The sequence below is a fragment of the Arctopsyche grandis genome, chromosome 12 (assembly GCF_051622035.1).
Source record: "Arctopsyche grandis isolate Sample6627 chromosome 12, ASM5162203v2, whole genome shotgun sequence".
NCBI lineage: Eukaryota > Metazoa > Arthropoda > Insecta > Trichoptera > Hydropsychidae > Arctopsyche > Arctopsyche grandis.
In genome coordinates this window covers 3,133,805-3,151,390 of record NC_135366.1, presented here as the reverse complement: position 1 = coordinate 3,151,390, position 17,586 = coordinate 3,133,805, and the positions used below count along the sequence as shown (strand labels likewise).

General features: G+C 37.7%; 1 protein-coding gene across 3 annotated transcripts in view; it reads right to left on the bottom strand.

Annotated features, from left to right (window-relative positions):
* LOC143919935 (huntingtin-interacting protein 1-like) overlaps positions 1 to 12,880 on the bottom strand; it is a 33,244-nt gene extending 20,364 nt beyond the window's left edge. For 2 of the 3 annotated variants that reach the window (XM_077442536.1, XM_077442534.1), the window contains exon 1: positions 12,684 to 12,846. In XM_077442536.1, the coding sequence (XP_077298662.1) occupies positions 12,684 to 12,767 (84 nt within the window). In that variant the 5' untranslated portion in view covers positions 12,768 to 12,846. Of the gene's footprint in view, positions 1 to 8,388; positions 8,728 to 12,683 lie in introns of all 3 variants that reach the window. The other variant, XM_077442535.1, reaches the window with a different exon arrangement.
* Positions 12,881 to 17,586: the final 4,706 nt, after the last annotated feature.

Sequence of the window (17,586 nt, the reverse complement as noted above, 5' to 3'; positions counted from 1 at the left end):
ATTTTCTGGGTAATTGTTGAATAGAATAATCGACTTTTCGTTATTTTTATGACTTTTTTGGACCAATTATTTGAATCAAATGTTTTTTTTTTTTTTTTTTCGATTAATCATGTACATTCGCCTTACAGATTGCTCCAAAGCGGCGAATGTGCTTAACAGATTAAGAATCGATACATCATATAATATATACATGTATTATTAAATACGTAATTAAAAATACAAAAAAATCGAAATAACATCTGATATCTATGGCCAGACATTAAGAGGGCTGTACACCTGAAACCTTAATTTTGTTACCGTTCCTTTCTTCGATATATATATTGAGTGTATGTATATATTGAGTGAATGCGACAATATATATCAATATATATTGAGTGAATGCGACAGTTGCGCTTCGACCAGATAAAACGTATTTTCAATTGACAAAATCGAGGTTTCGTATTCTACTATTTTCTCCTCCAAAACTGGACCAATTTTTAAAAAAATTTCATCATCGGTATGAGAAAGATACTTTCTGTGCATCTATCGGCGTATTTTTTTTTAAATCGACCGTTAAATAAGCACGCTGGACTCGTTTCATGGGTGTAAAAAAGAGGCGATTTTATAGATGTTTGGCGGCTCCTAGCTCATATAAAAAACAATTAATCAAAAAAATAAAACGATAGATGCACCCCAATGGTAGATATCCATAGCATATTAAAAAATAATTTCTCTAGTGCCATAATTGAGGAAGGGAGAAGTATAGTACGTTTGTATGGACAAGGCGCTGCTGTCCAGCCCTCTTAATATAAACATCGTAAACAATACGAATAATAACATTATTTATTATGTAACAATACGAAATATTTATATTTCAATAATCATCCATAGAGACATATATGGAGAAAATCTCGCGAAACCTAAGAGATAATAATAACCCGAGGTTTTTCGCAATAGAAAGTTGGATAAGAAAGCCAATTTTACAGGAATCGTTTCAAATCAGAAATATTGACAAATTCTAATATGAAACGACCGACCTCGACAAACCAAGGTCTGGCCAGCAACGAGATTCCAGTGGGAAGCGAACTCGTGACCTCTAACACGAGAGAATACAACACTTACCACTAGACCACGCTGCTGAATGAAATGAATTAATCATGCTATTTTTTCGAAAAAAAAATTCTCCTGCGGCGCTTTTGAATTAATATGAAAAATTGAAAATTTAATTGTTTTTTTTTTTCTAAATATTAATTATTTCTTAAACTTGGGGGGGGGGGCTATTGCCCCCAAAGCCCTCCCCCAACCTGGCTAAGGCCGTAAGCTGAATGTATTCTAAATGAAAGAAAGTATTCCGCATACATGGCGTAACATACGCGGAAATATTAAAATGGCGATTGCAATTCCATTTTTTACATCCGCGTTTTCATTATTTAATTTTAATTATCCAGGATGAATATCAAAACTGCGTACCGATTTTACTGTCGACTGAAATGAATACCCAACCTTATCGGACATATTAAAGTGAACACGATTTGCCATACTATCAGAGAATGAACGATAACAGTACTTAAATACACACGTACTTTAAACTGAGTACACGAATTAATTGTATAAAACAAAAACAATATCTAATATGTTGTTTTTCCAACATAAATATAAAGAAAGGACTTTAGTCTCCGTTAATTAAACAGGCAAGTGAACGACTTTTGCATGACAAATTGAGTTTAACCTTTCCACCGCGTACGACTACTATACATGTCCTAGCGAACATGCCCTCAGCGCGCGAGACAAGCATAGATGTCTTGGAAGTTCCAACCTGTATAAGAGCCGTCTATTGTGTTAAAATTTTATAACTTGGTTGAAAATATTACTAAATGTATACTTTACCAAATTCAATAGATGGCAGTAGTCAAAAAAAAAAAATATAGGTTGTAAAATTCAAAAAAATATTACAACCTATATTTATAGTCGAAAACGCGATAACAAAATCCGCAAAAAAGCAGCCGCTTACAGGGCATGTTCGCTAAATTTGGTGACGCGGGCAAAGGGTTAACAGATCGATGACACGGTGATTCATATTTAAGGATCTAATACTTCCTTGAATGTTGTTTCACTTTCTTCTATTTGACTCGGAAATGATGTCACACCACTAAAACAACAAATTTCCCTTAGTGACTGGTTTCCATTAGTCGAAATGACATTAAATATTTACTCCAAGCGTCCGCTTGACTAATCTGAAGGAAGGAAACGAACATCAAACACGAAATACATATTTCAATTTAGCAATCCAATTATTGCGCATACAACTTCAGAGAATTATGAATCCTAAAAAGTGGGCATGTCTCAAAACAATAGGTTTTTGAGCTCTGTTTTTCCTATTATGCTGTACATTAACATTAGAATAATATAATACTATGATTACTAACCAAATTAAATTAAATTGTAAAATAGAAAATGATCAGTAGATCAGTAGCTATTAAAAAAGATATAAGATGTATTGTGAACATAATTTCGTAATAATAAAAATCATTTAAAAATCAATGTCTCCGATATATATTTATTTAATAAATGTTTACAACATTTAAATCTTTTACTATACCAACGTGTGGTTCACCTACATATTTCAATAATAAACATGAGAGGGAAAGAAATATTATCTTTCGGATTAGTCATTGTAATTTAACGCCAAATTTCATTTACCTGTAAACCATAATATCTACCATTACCAGTTTACCGGTTTTGATTAAAAATAAATCTCAGGTAAATACTGACATATAAATTCATTAAAGTAAATTCGTAACAATAAATAATATTTTTTTATTTATAACCCATATATTTATTTTTTTACAGTTTGGAACATTTAAATGTTTCGATCATAATTGAAACGGTAAACGGATTATTCCGCAAAAAGCGATCTCGCACACGACAATCGTTGCTACAAAAATCACGAATACGGAATATCACGGCACTGGAGTTCTCGTTAGTACAATATTTCGCATGGGTAGCTTTCGATTGATGGAGTATTTGGGTGCCAGGTGTTTCGTGATCGACATTTTAGTGACGTGCGCAAGATCGCTTTTTGCGGAATAATCACCAAACCAATTGAAACAACCGTCTGATCGCATTTATTACAATTTGGTTGGTTTGTGTTGCCAGTGAATTTATCAATTTAAAAATGCCACATTTAGTACTGAAAATAGACAAATTCCAGACAATCTAATGCAGAATACGACATTTGTAATGTTTTTAATGTATTATCATGGTATTAAATGCGTGTATATGTGCTTAATTCGCGATAAAATAGTTTCCGCTAATTACCGGTAAATTAACCGGTGTTTATCGATGGTGAAATTTTGCCGATTTACCGGTATACCGGTATTGCAATCCCTAATAGTGGTCTACGCCCGAAAAACATGTGCATGAGTTCAACAATCGTCAAATTGAAAGAATGCTAAGATACATACATATGTGCAATAAAATTATCAGTGACGCTGAATAACAAAATAATTGAAAGAAAATTGAGGCGACAACACTTCAATTTCGAAAACAAACCGACGAGAGAATTGACACGCTCAATTTTTTCCGTTCGTATAGTATGCTGTTGAATTTAAGTACAAATTTATGTATAAATTTAAATACGAAGAGCTTAGAAGTACTTACATAGAATATTTATAAGGAAAATATTAGCAGAGAACAATTAAATCCAAACATGTCTGTATATTGAATTTTCGACGAAGCGGAGCTGGGCACTTTCGCTAGTAGATTGTATAATACATACATACATACATATATAAACTAGCAGAGCGTATCTACTAATACTCTCCATTCATTATGAGATTTGAATGGAGAGTATTAATTTGAGAGCGTTTACTCAAAATGTTAAATTATTCTGCTGGATCATAAATTACATTTCATGAACTGATTCATATATAAAAAAAAAAACTGTTCCTTTCAGAAGACAATCCGAAATTTTTTGACTCATTTCAAATGAAATAATTTTCTATTGCTGTGATAATACAATTTTAGGAAGGCAAGTTGTAGTCCACACATCATTTCGAACACAAGAAACAATGCGAAATCGGACACCAATTGTGTGAAACCGGAATTACCAACAATTTTCGTAGAGGATCCGTGCCATTAGTACACTTTTACTAGGTTTACTAAAAGTGTACCAATAACACTGTTCGACAAATGACGACTTTTTTTTGGTTCAGAGACGAGATATGACTATTCTTATATATCTATGCCCAGTAATCACGAATCTGATAATAAAAAATGTTGATTGGCTCGAGATTCGGAGATGTGTTTTTTAAATCGCGCGATTTTTCTATAGTTTCGTGTTGTTCGGTCGATGTCTCAAAATCTCTCAATTTGCTGTTCAAAATGAATATTGGAATCTATAATCGGGTATTTTATCCTTCATTTGCAGTACTTTTCAGCTTTCAAATCTCTCTAAGTAGTCGTCCAGCTCAAATCAAAAGTCAAAAGTACGTATTTTAATTTGGGATTTTTAATGAAATTTTAAGTATTTTCTATTGAAACATGTTTATTGGGATAGTTTCTGGCCACACTATTTTTTGTTTTCGTTTAAAAGGGTAAAATTCGCGAACTCTCATAAGAAACAATCGACTTGGACTCACAAACATCCAACAGTATATTAAAGATTAGCCTGGGATCGAACCGAATAATCTCTTGGTGCTAAACATAAACACAACCACTGAGCTATACTGCTGGCAATATACAATCTTGCATTTATGTATCTTACTTTTTATACAATATACTGGAAGGAGACTGACATTCAACTAGCATCATACACGGTAATTGGATTATTAATCACATCACGATCGCCCAAAAGACAATTTTTGCCATGAAAATCGCGAATATGGAATATTTGGCACTCGAGTTCTCGTTTGTATTGTTGCGTACGAGTGGGTGGAGGATCCAAATTAAAAGCCAAAGTCGCTTCACAGCATTTATTGGGCATTTATATGCGATCGTGATGTGATTAAGGAGATCCACGCACTGCCAGTGCTCCGTCCAGAATTCCTTGGTATGGCCTAAGTACCTGCTTATAAAACAGGTCGCTCAGTGCATCTTCCTCGACACGTTTGTTTACCTATTGTTATAGTCACGTACCAGATATGCAGTCTGAGTCAGTTCTGAGAACTCTAGCGGGAGTGCCGTTACCGACCACTAAGTCAATTAGGGGGTCTCCATTGGGGTTTGGTGCAAGCGATCGACAAGCGCCAGACAGACTGAACCACAGATAAACTGGATGGCTGTTGTAAACTCAATTCTCGACTTCACGAATGATAGATTGCACATCAGATGACGAGTAACCTTTCAATGTGCACAGATGCAATTATTAAAATTGAGTTGGATCTTTCTGGCGAGTTTAATAAGGCAAAATTCGGAACTAAAGTATTAGAAGCACAAAACGTATACAGGGTAGGTATGTCGGGACTTCGGGTAGATTTCGCTTAGTGTAAGTGCGAGCAGTGCGCACGCATAAAGTACACGTGTCGTTAATCTGTGGTTCAGTCTGTTTGACGATTGTCGATCGTTTGCACCGCATCGCTCCATTGTTAGCCGACAGCACTTAAGAGGGCTGGACAGCAGCGCCTTGTCCATACAAACGTACTATACTTCTTCCTACCTCAATTATGGCACTAGAGAAATTATTTTTTAATATGCTATGGATATCCACCATTGGGGTGCATCTATCGTTTTATTTTTTTGATTAATTATTTTTTATAGGAGCTAGGAGCCGCCAAACATCTATAAAATCGCCTCTTTTTTACACCCACGAAAAGAGTCTAGCGTGGTTATTTAACGGTCGATTTTAAAAAAAATACGCCGATAGATGCACAGAAAATATCTTTCTCATACCGATGATGAATTTTTTTTAAAAATTGGTCCAGTTTTGGAGGAGAAAATAGTAGAATACGAAACCTCGATTTTGTCAATTTAAAACACGTTTTATCTGGTCGAAGCGCAACTGTCGCATTCACTCAATATATATATTGATACATATTGTCGCATTCACTCAATATATATATCGAAGAAAGGAACGGTAACAACATTAAGGTTTCGGGTGTACAGCCCTCTTAAGCCTGGAGATAATCCTCGATAACCAATTATAACGGCGGCTCCTTTTAGCATATGCTACAGTATGATAGTTATCGTTAGTATGATGGACTTTTCGGCTGGCAGATGGTCCGTTATAGAGATTTTAGACTTTTGGGCGAGCTCTTTGTGACCAATAATCACCGAACCATCAAACATACATACCAGCTAAAATTAGACCATGGCGAACTTGAAATGCAGCATTCAATGAGATTTGTTTACATACAACTGGCGCGTCGGAGATTATTTTTACAGATTCGTCTGGCAAGATGTCAGGATGCTGCGGGTCGCGCCACCGGATGTGCCGTAAGCTGCCACTTCCGGCGCAACGCACGCAAACGACCGAGGTGACCAAACGTTCGCCACTTTTCGAGGGGACATTTTCCACACTCGGCAACAAGTTTCCAACTAAACAACTAGCTCACTGGAAGAAAGTGAACTGGCTAGCGTAACGTTACTCAACCGAGCGTAATACTAATCAAGCTCGTCATAAACGTGTCGTGTTACATACTCGGTTCGGTCGCTCTCCACAAATGACAGCCTGTCTGACAACTCTTGGCCATCTATTATTGTCTCGTTTCATGTTTGTAAACAAATATTTACTGCCGGAACAAAGATCGTGGTATATTACCGTCCGCATGACAATTTCCGGATAATCTAAAGGGCCAATGTCCGACAAAATCCGAAGGTCGAAATCAAAATCTACCTATGAATAGGTCAGATTTCATGCAAGTCAAACCGGGACACCCCCCCTCCCCCCCCAAAAAAAATCAGATTGACTTTTCTATGGATATATGTATTTTTAATCAAAGTGATAATATAATTGATTGGTTCGGTGATTAATGGTCACAAAGCGCTCGCCTAAAAGTCACTAAAATCTCTATAACGGAACATCTGGCAGCCAAAATCATACTAACGAGAACACGAGTGCCAAATATTCCGTATTCGCGATTTTCACACACTATCGACTTGTAGGATAAACAAAAACAAAATTTTAGTATTTTTGACATTCTTTGAATATGAATATTGAAATTCTATTTATAAATAATATTCAGTATTACTTCAAAAGTCGTTCAACATTTAAACTCAAAAATTATTATTTTCATAACTAAATTTTAGTATTCATTAATTTTTATTTTCATTTATTTATACTTTACTATCACAGAGATGAAATAACAAAAAACACCGATAGTTGAATATTAGCAAAGATAAATAATAAAATGAAGACTACACCTTTGTTCGAAAAATTCCCTTGGGATTTTTCGCATATACATACATACATATCTCTCAAAATAGCTTGGGATCAAAAGGTTTAAGCATAGGCCATTGGCGCTCAGCTTTTTATTCATTTCAAAAGGTCATAGGCGCCAATAGTATATATTTTATTTTATTTTATTTTATTTTACTGTCACAAATCAATACACACTCGCCATTACAGATTTGCTCCAATGCGACGGGTGTACGTTAATGAAATACATAAACAATCAGAAATCAGAAATACAGTAATACATACATATACAATCAGAATATATAGAATATAACAATTAATCAGAAATAATAATCATAGTGACATCTATGGATTTCAGATTACTGTGTATAATTAATACAAATTATACACAGGCAGATTTTTGTGACAACAGGATTAGATTTTTTAATACCAATTTTCAGGAACCGTTTCAGCAATGATCAGATAAAATTGGCAAACTCTGATAGAGAAACGATCGATTTGGAGTCACAAAACCCCCAAATCTAACCAGCAGTGGCGAGGACACGAACCTATGACCTCAGTGATGCTAAATATATACGCTATCACTAAGCCAAACTGCTGGCTATGTATATGTATATATGTATACTTATGTGCTGTGCCGGCATTGTGTATGTATTTACTTAGCAAAGGAGTTGTAGGGGTAACGCTATAGTTATTGGCCCCTTGTGTGACGTCAATTGATTAACATCAATTGACAAAATAATATATTTCTATCAGTTAATAGTAAACAGGAGCACCATCCAGGCACAAGAGGTTCTCGGTATTTATTATTAAACTTTGAAATCTTAGAGGCCAATAATTGTACATACAAAATACCAAATCTCAATATTTAAAATGTAGACATACAGAAATGTTACTTAAGCATTTCTGTATTCATTTATATTTATCGAAATAAAATAAACATGAACGACTATTGGTACTAAACTAAATCTACTATAAACCAATAATTAAAACCAGCAATAGACTAAGGACGAGCACACACACACACATAATTTTAAAAAATCTCATTTCCTTACCATTTGTTGAAATCGTTTTTCCATCGCCGCCATCTTGAATGCATACAAATTGAAAACTCTTCAACGATCGAAAATGTCAGATACACAAACAAAAAACTACTTTTATCAAATGTACGTCACTGAAACCAACCGGAGTAATAATATTTGCACGATATGCAATTTATACGTCTTGCTTATCTTTACATCACACACACACACACACAAAAACGCGCAGGTAAACCGAAGTAGGTGTTAAAAGAGTGTTAATGGAGAAAGTTAGAAGATTATTGTCTGAAAGTTAGTCGTCTTCGAGTTCAACTTGGAGGTTAGTGTTAAATTGCATGCTCAGAAGTTCTCAACCTAGAAAAATAACACATGCTTAATGGAGATATAAGTATATATATATATATATAGTAAATATTAGTGGTATTAAAAGGGAAAAGGAAGCAGAATTAGTAAACATGCAAAAATTTGGGTAAAATGTGTGGGAATATTTCTCAGAATCGTGAGCGGTCAGTAAAGTATGCACGGGTGAGTCATTATTAGATGGAACATATGTGAGATCAAATTTATGAAAATGTATATAAAACATGTTTTGTTTTATAAATTTCCAAGCATTTTTAAAATGAAACAAAAAATACACCATATAAAAATTAATTAAAGATAAAAGTCGGAATCAATAGACAAGGTTTTATGATAAGAACTTTTATATTACATATTATATTATATATATATATATATATATATATATATATATATATATATATATATATATATATATATATATATATATATATATATATATATATATATATATATATATATATATATATATATATATATATATATATATATATATATATATATTTTTTATAAAAATAAAATATATTAACATATTAACATTTTATACTTACAAAAAATTAAATATGACGTTGAGCTAAAAACCTACTGGTTCTGGAATACTCTTCTGTGGCGAAAAAAATGCGTTCGGGCGCACATTGAATCGGAAACTTGGTAAATTTAACCGGTTTATATTTTGCAAAAAAGTATTTAACGCGGGCAAATACGTTCAAAAAATGAGTTTTTAAATCAGTTTTAGTTTTCATCTTGTCTTTTTACAGTTTTCTTTTAAAAGCCTGAAAAACGACGATCTTGAATAATGATCGAAACAAGAATGATAATTAAATTTATATAATAATAGAATACAATCGAAATAGATAAGATAAGGTAAATGTTTTGATTTGTTTTGAACAATCTATTCCAGATCAAAGCTATAACCGACGCTATCATGATGCATTCAATGATAAATCTAACCAAGCAAGGTGACATTCACCACACTGGCACTGTGTTATGCAGAACAAACTAAATAATTTATGGCACTCGAAAATTCCACCCACCGATAGTCATACACGCGAGAATTTGAGTGCCAGATATCCCTTATTCGCGATTTTCGTGGCGAAGATTGACGTGTGCGTGATCGCCATGTGCGAAATTGTCCGTTTACCAAAATTTATTTTGAACTTTGAAAAGAAATCATCAAAGGTTGTGGCTATTTGCAGGTACGCTGACAGTGACAGTTCACGCGCATGCGCAGAAGGCTTTGCGCCTGTCGCAGATATACTACCTGCAAATAGCCAATAATTCGCAGATATAGTACTTGCAAATAGCCACAACCATTATCAAAACCTATTAAGGTCTGTTCATACCTAGTCAGCGCGTACCGACTTCAGCAGGTATCCGGCCGTACGAAAAGTATTCTTTGGTACATTTTGCATGGGTATGTTCATATCAACCGTCACGTTTACGCCACGGCAGGCTTACAGCAGTAGCCGACATTTCCTGTTCATACCTTACAGCAACATCCGTCAACGTATCGTATCCGTCTTTTTGGCCATCGTGGAGATATACACGCGAATTATGTGCCATGAGTCTGCCGCTTTGCTGTTTTGGACCAATTATCGATAGTGACAATTGACAGCTGTTCAATCTTTCGACATGGTTTTGGCGCAAATATTTAAAAAAAAATTGTCCATCATCCACAAGCTCCTTATACAGTGTCCAAAACTCTCCTTCGGTTTTTCTATTTTTTAACATGGGATGCACATCAAAACGCCTCCGTGCTTTTTTATTGCCTTCTTGAGCTTCTTCTTCCAACAACAACGCGATTATACATAATTTTTCGTTCGATAAACGTCGAAACATTTTTGCTAACTTGTATTCTGACGCGTAGCTACGAATGCACGTGTATGCATTCATATTGCAAGTACTTGACAATACGAAGTAAGCAATATTGCGTATAAGTAAGCCGATTTTGCCTTGCACTCGGCCAAAGTGCTGTGAACGTGACGTGACCGCGACGTGTAGATAGATATGAATAGAAATGTTATAAAATGACATATTTGAAACGGAGTCGTGCAGTGCTGAAGCCGTGCAGTGCTGTTAAGTATGAACAGACCTTTATCAGTGTTTTATTTGTAATTCAATCAACTTTTTAAACGTGGATACCCCTTACTTTGATGTTATTTTTTTACAATTAAATCTTACCTCTTTTTTTAAAGATAATAAATGCCAATTATATTAATTTAATTAATATTCAGTTACATCGTACAATAGGTGTACAAAATGCTGAAAATAATTGTTAAAAAATCTATAAATAATAATAAAAAAAAAATAGTTTGCATCAGGCCATTGTGTCGATGCATACACATGAATACTAAGCATCACTATTGTCAAACGCTTACTTACTATATGTATGTAATAATATGATCCTATCACTTTTTAACGGTAGAGATAAATCAATAGAAAAATATTGTTATTTATGATGTCTGAGAAATGAATTGTACACAGGAATGCACCGTTGTATAACACACGCATGTGCATACATAACTCATATTGCACAATTGTGTTACTGGATGCAGACAACAAGCATAATTAAACGCGTTGTAATCGATTACTGTAGTGCACCTGATAACTTGAGGAAAACATAAAAGAAACACAAAAGAAGAATCGATACGATTGAATTTCTTGGAAAACTTACGTATGAGCATACATACATTCAATACATTGTATTATACATAAGTATACGTATCTCTATCTAAAATACAGCTAATTCATGGAAAGCATTACTATCGATGAAGCAATCTTCTACTGTAATACGATTTTTGATGAAATAGACCAATAATAGAATTCCAGTATGATAAACTTTTTGAAACCTAATAAATTACTCATGAAGAAACTTTAAAAAATATAAACTGCTCTTAAATAAGTTTTTTTTTTATCTGCAGGAAGTTTTCATTATATCTACAATAAATTAACAACGTTATATATCGAACATGAAACGTGCTTATTTTGAATATAAATGTGTAAATGAAATATTTTATTTGTTTTATATATTTTATAAAATTTATTTTTTTTTAAAAATTAAAGGGGGGGCGCTGAAAACCAATCTGCCTGAAAACAATATAGCCTCGAGCCGAACCTGTTTATGGTTATTGTTAAATTCGTAACAAAAACTTTTTTTTTTGCTTTCTTGCATTCAGCACTGTTGGAACGTGTATTTGTCATTGCCCTAATGAGTATCCCTCCCTTAATTATAACGATTAACGATAATTTTACTGTACAATTATTCGAATTATGATTTATAAAGCGTATTTATTTCTCCTTCAAATGTGAAACTTTAACAAAATCGAAAAAGCCCATTATTATTTCCGTATAAGAGTAATTGTGTAAGACTTCATTGACTGCGTGGGTTTCTTAAGGGTTCAGGCTCACACATCTTAAACCAAAAACCCACTCACATTTAAAGAATACATCATATCGGATCGTTTATTGTTAAAAAACAGTACAAATAGAAACCGTAGCATTTCGTATTTCACATTCATAAGTGTCTCAAAGTCACCAATTGTACTAAAAAAAACAAAAACCGTGTCGAAACTATCGGTACGGTATACATTGTTGTGGTATTGTTTCACTTTGACATCAAATGCACAATGTGGGACGATTTGTTCATAGAAAAAAATGACAAATCGTTTAGAATCGGATGTAAATGTATTCAAGACGTGACGTTCGCCGAATTCAGAGTACAACGAATGGGTCGTGCGTAGCGAGAAGGTCGTGCGAGGAGTCGACTGTCGACACGTTGTCGGTCGATGGGGGAACGACCGGAAGTCGAGGGGATCCCAATCTAGGGGACTTCCGGTGCGAGGAAGTGCACTGACAGTTGTGCCGCTTTGACGTTTGTCGCGAGAATTAGCGCAAAATTTAGAAGGGGGCGTGCGGGGGTGTGAAGATTGCGAAGATCGTCGGCGGTGACTCACCTGGAACTTCTCGAATTGTTCCCGCTGCACCTCCAGGCTGGTCTTGCGAGGGTGGAGCACGCGGGGCAACGGGATCGAAGCCATCGGATCTCCCGACAACGACACGCCCACAACAACACGCTCCCGCTCGAACACAACCGACGGACGACACAGTCGCCGCTCTACTGGAATAGTAGATTCGGTTTCTTCTGTGGATTGATAAACAAAACGGAGGCATTGACGACTCAAACGATGACCATGTGTCGAATGCAAATTCTTTAGGTTGTCTTTTCTAAAATATCTTTATTGAACCGGCCAGAAATTCGACGCATTTAACATATCTGATATGCATGAACGCTATAAATGTTTCTACGTATTTTATCATTAAAATTCCCTATTTGATTAGTAATGTAATTTCTGTAAACGGATTGTTCCGAAAAAAGAGATCTCGCGCAAGTAACTAAAATCTCGATCACGGAACATCTAGCACACGAGTTCACGTTACTACAATATTTCGCGTGGTTAGCTTTCGATTGATAGACTTTTTGAATGTCAGATGTTCCGTGATCGAAATTTTAGTGACTTGCAATAGATCGCTTTTTGCGGCAAATCACTGAACCGTAAATTCATGTCATCATTTTTTAATATCATACGAACTTTATGGATTTTTTCGCATATTGCGATCGCACACATAACAGACAATGCCACGAAAATCGTGAATACAGAATATCTAGCATTCGAGTTTTCGTTAATATTATGGGGGATGAACGAATGAGACGACTGGCATGTTAACGCAAGTGTTTTATTTATGACAGCTGAAGGCAGAGTGAGTAGCGGCTTTCCGAACCCAGCCGAGTTGGTCCCCACTCACAGGAAGGCAACCAAACTCGACTATGTCGTATAAGCGAGCCGCCACAATATTATACATATAATAGTTCGAATGGTTAACTCTCGATGGATGGAATTTTTGGGTGCCAGATGCTCGGTGATCGAGATTTTAGTGCCACGAGATCGTTTCGTGCCGAATAATCACCGAACCGATTTTTTCATATAAAAGAAAACATCGATTTTTCAATGTACATTTTTATAATTTAAATTTTTTATCTATTTTATGTATTTATAAATTCGAAAAGGTGAAATAATTTTATGAAATAAATTTAACATTTGTTGGTACTTCTACAATTATAAGCTACTTGGATTATAAAGTAAAACACAAAAGCATGTTGATGTTTCCAATAAACCTTTGATGGTTTTCCTGTTTTGAAATTTGACTAGAAGTAATAAAATATTTTGCTATTTATTAATGTTTCAGTTTTAGTTCAAGTAACCAACAACTGTAACGTTTTGGAACTTATCAGTTCCTTTTTCAATTTTTATTATGAAAAAGATTTTTTTAGGCGTGATTTTTTTTAACCTTGTAGGCGGGGTACGATGTGTTGACCGTATCCCGGCCTAACGAAACACTGTTGTGTGGTTCAAAGATGGGGTCACCAATGTAGGCGGGGTAGCGATGTGTGTTGACAGCGCTGTTGGATGATCAGAAGGTTGCGTAGATCACGTCGGATTAGTACCAATGTAGGCGGGTTACATGTGTGTTGACCGTATCCCGGCCTAACGAAACACTGTTGTGCTAGTTTTATAAAGTTTTATTGTTTGCCTATGGTTGTACAAAGGTATGGTATTTGTGGGCAAAAGTATGTCGTTCAGCGGTCTCTGGATATGGTAGAGTGTCGCTGGCTCAGCATTCAGCTATGTACGGAAGGTCTCTGGATACGGCAGTGTGTTGCTGGCTCGTCCGGCTGGTTGATCTTCCAAGTCCGCGTAGTGTAGTGGTGGCTGGTCAGGAGCTGTATGTTGACTGGTCTGCTGCTGTGTGTCGACGCTTGCTGCTGTGGGTCGACTGGTCTGGTGCTGTGTGTCGACGCTTGCTGTTGTGGGTCGACTGGCGTTGTTTGCGTTGTACCTCCTTTTATAGTGTTTCTGGAATGCTTGGTGGAAGTGGTTATTGACGCGTACGAAAGGAATTTTGTTTTCGTCGAGGCGTCGAATTTTCTGGAATGCTTGATGGAAGTGGTCGTATGAGCATTTAGTTTATTGATGCGTACGAAAGGAATTTTGTTTTCGTCGAGGCGTCGAATTTTCTGGAATGCTTGATGGAAGTGGTTATTGACGCGTACGAGAGGAATTTTGTTTTCGTCGAGGCGTCGAATTTTCTGGAATGCTTGATGCTGTTCCGCTCGATGTATTTTGTTGTTGCGGAATATTCTCGAAGGTTTCGATGACGATGACGACGACGAGATTCCTACATGGCTCTCCGGTGAGTGTTAGCGATGTGTGTGATTTTGTGGGAATCTTGATGTGTTGGAGTCTGTTGACTCGATGGCGTCGTTGTTTGTCCGGTTGTGCTGGAGAAAGTTGTCTCAACAGCGGGTCTTGTGTTGCATGCCGGTCCAAGTCTTGTTCTCTACCAGGTTGCTTATTTTGGGCGAGCTGCGTTGGTAGTGAAGGTTTGTGATGGCTTGGATGGTGCTGTTGTGCAGGCTGCTGTGTTCTGCGTGGAGTCATTCGCGTGACTGTTTTGCTGGTTGTGCTGGAGTTAGTTGTCTCGGCAGCGGGTCTTGCGTGAAGAACGTTGGTTGACGAAGTGCGTTGAGTGCTGGTCTTCGTTGGTTGTGCTGGAGTTAGTTGTCTCGACAGCGGATCTTGCGTGAAGAACGTTGGTTGACGAAGTGCGTTGAGTGCTGGTCTTCGTTGGTTGTGCTGGAGTTAGTTGTCTCGACAGCGGATCTTGCGTGAAGAACGTTGGTTGACGAAGTGCGTTGAGTGCTGGTCTTCGTTGGTTGTGCTGGAGTTAGTTGTCTCGACAGCGGATCTTGCGTGAAGAACGTTGGTTGACGAAGTGCGTTGAGTGCTGGTCTTCGTTGGTTGTGCTGGAGTTAGTTGTCTCGACAGCGGATCTTGCGTGAAGAACGTTGGTTGACGAAGTGCGTTGAGTGCTGGTCTTCGTTGGTTGTGCTGGAGTTAGTTGTCTCGACAGCGGATCTTGCGTGAAGAACGTTGGTTGACGAAGTGCGTTGAGTGCTGGTCTTCGTTGGTTGTGCTGGAGTTAGTTGTCTCGACAGCGGATCTTGCGTGAAGAACGTTGGTTGACAAAGTGCGTTGAGTGCTGGTCTTCGTTGGTTGTGCTGGAGTTAGTTGTCTCGACAGCGGATCTTGCGTGAAGAACGTTGGTTGACGAAGTGCGTTGAGTGCTGGTCTTCGTTGGTTGTGCTGGAGTTAGTTGTCTCGACAGCGGCTGTGTTGTGTTGGAGCTAGTTGGCTCAGTGGCGATTTGTTTCGCCGGTTGTGCTGGAGTGGGTTGACTCAACAGCGGGTTGTGTTGGTAGCTGGTCCATATGTACTTTCACACCATGTTACTGTTTCGGTCGTTACAATGGTAGTGAAGGTTTGTGTCGGTCTGGACGGTGCTGTTGTGCAGGCTGCTCTGTAGGCTGCGATGTGGGCTGCTATGTAGGCTGCGATGTGGGCTGCTATGTAGGCTGCGATGTGGGCTGCTATGTGGGCTGCGCTGTGGGCTGCTATGTAGGCTGCGCTGTTGACTGCTGTCGTGGCGGCTGTTGGTTGTTGTGGAGGCTGCACTGTGGGCTGCCGTGTTGACTGCGCTGTTGACAGCTATGAAGGCTGCGATGTAGGCTGCTATGTAGGCTGCGCTGTGGGCTGCTGTCGTGGCGGCTGTTGGTTGTTGTGGAGGCTGCACTGTGGGCTGCCGTGTTGACTGCGCTGTTGACTGCTATGAAGGCTGCGATGTAGGCTGCTATGTAGGCTGCGCTGTGGGCTGCGATGTTGACTGCGCTGTTGACTGCTATGAAGGCTGCGTAGTTCAAAGATGGGGTCACCAATGTAGGCGGGGTACGATGTGTTGACCGTATCCCGGCCTAACGAAACACTGTTGTGTGGTTCAAAGATGGGGTCACCAATGTAGGCGGGGTAGCGATGTGTGTTGACAGCGCTGTTGGATGATCAGAAGGTTGCGTAGATCACGTCGGATTAGTACCAATGTAGGCGGGTTACATGTGTGTTGACCGTATCCCGGCCTAACGAAACACTGTTGTGCTAGTTTTATAAAGTTTTATTGTTTGCCTATGGTTGTACAAAGGTATGGTATTTGTGGGCAAAAGTATGTCGTTCAGCGGTCTCTGGATATGGTAGAGTGTCGCTGGCTCAGCATTCAGCTATGTACGGAAGGTCTCTGGATACGGCAGTGTGTTGCTGGCTCGTCCGGCTGGTTGATCTTCCAAGTCCGCGTAGTGTAGTGGTGGCTGGTCAGGAGCTGTATGTTGACTGGTCTGCTGCTGTGTGTCGACGCTTGCTGCTGTGGGTCGACTGGTCTGGTGCTGTGTGTCGACGCTTGCTGTTGTGGGTCGACTGGCGTTGTTTGCGTTGTACCTCCTTTTATAGTGTTTCTGGAATGCTTGGTGGAAGTGGTTATTGACGCGTACGAAAGGAATTTTGTTTTCGTCGAGGCGTCGAATTTTCTGGAATGCTTGATGGAAGTGGTCGTATGAGCATTTAGTTTATTGATGCGTACGAAAGGAATTTTGTTTTCGTCGAGGCGTCGAATTTTCTGGAATGCTTGATGGAAGTGGTTATTGACGCGTACGAGAGGAATTTTGTTTTCGTCGAGGCGTCGAATTTTCTGGAATGCTTGATGCTGTTCCGCTCGATGTATTTTGTTGTTGCGGAATATTCTCGAAGGTTTCGATGACGATGACGACGACGAGATTCCTACAACCTGTTTAATGAACTGTGAATCTCATTTTCGTGTTCAAAATGATATTACAATATCATTTTAATTGTCAAAATCAATCTCTAATTTTGACATTCAATTTATAAAGCTGCAATTATAACGCACGGATGGCCATTA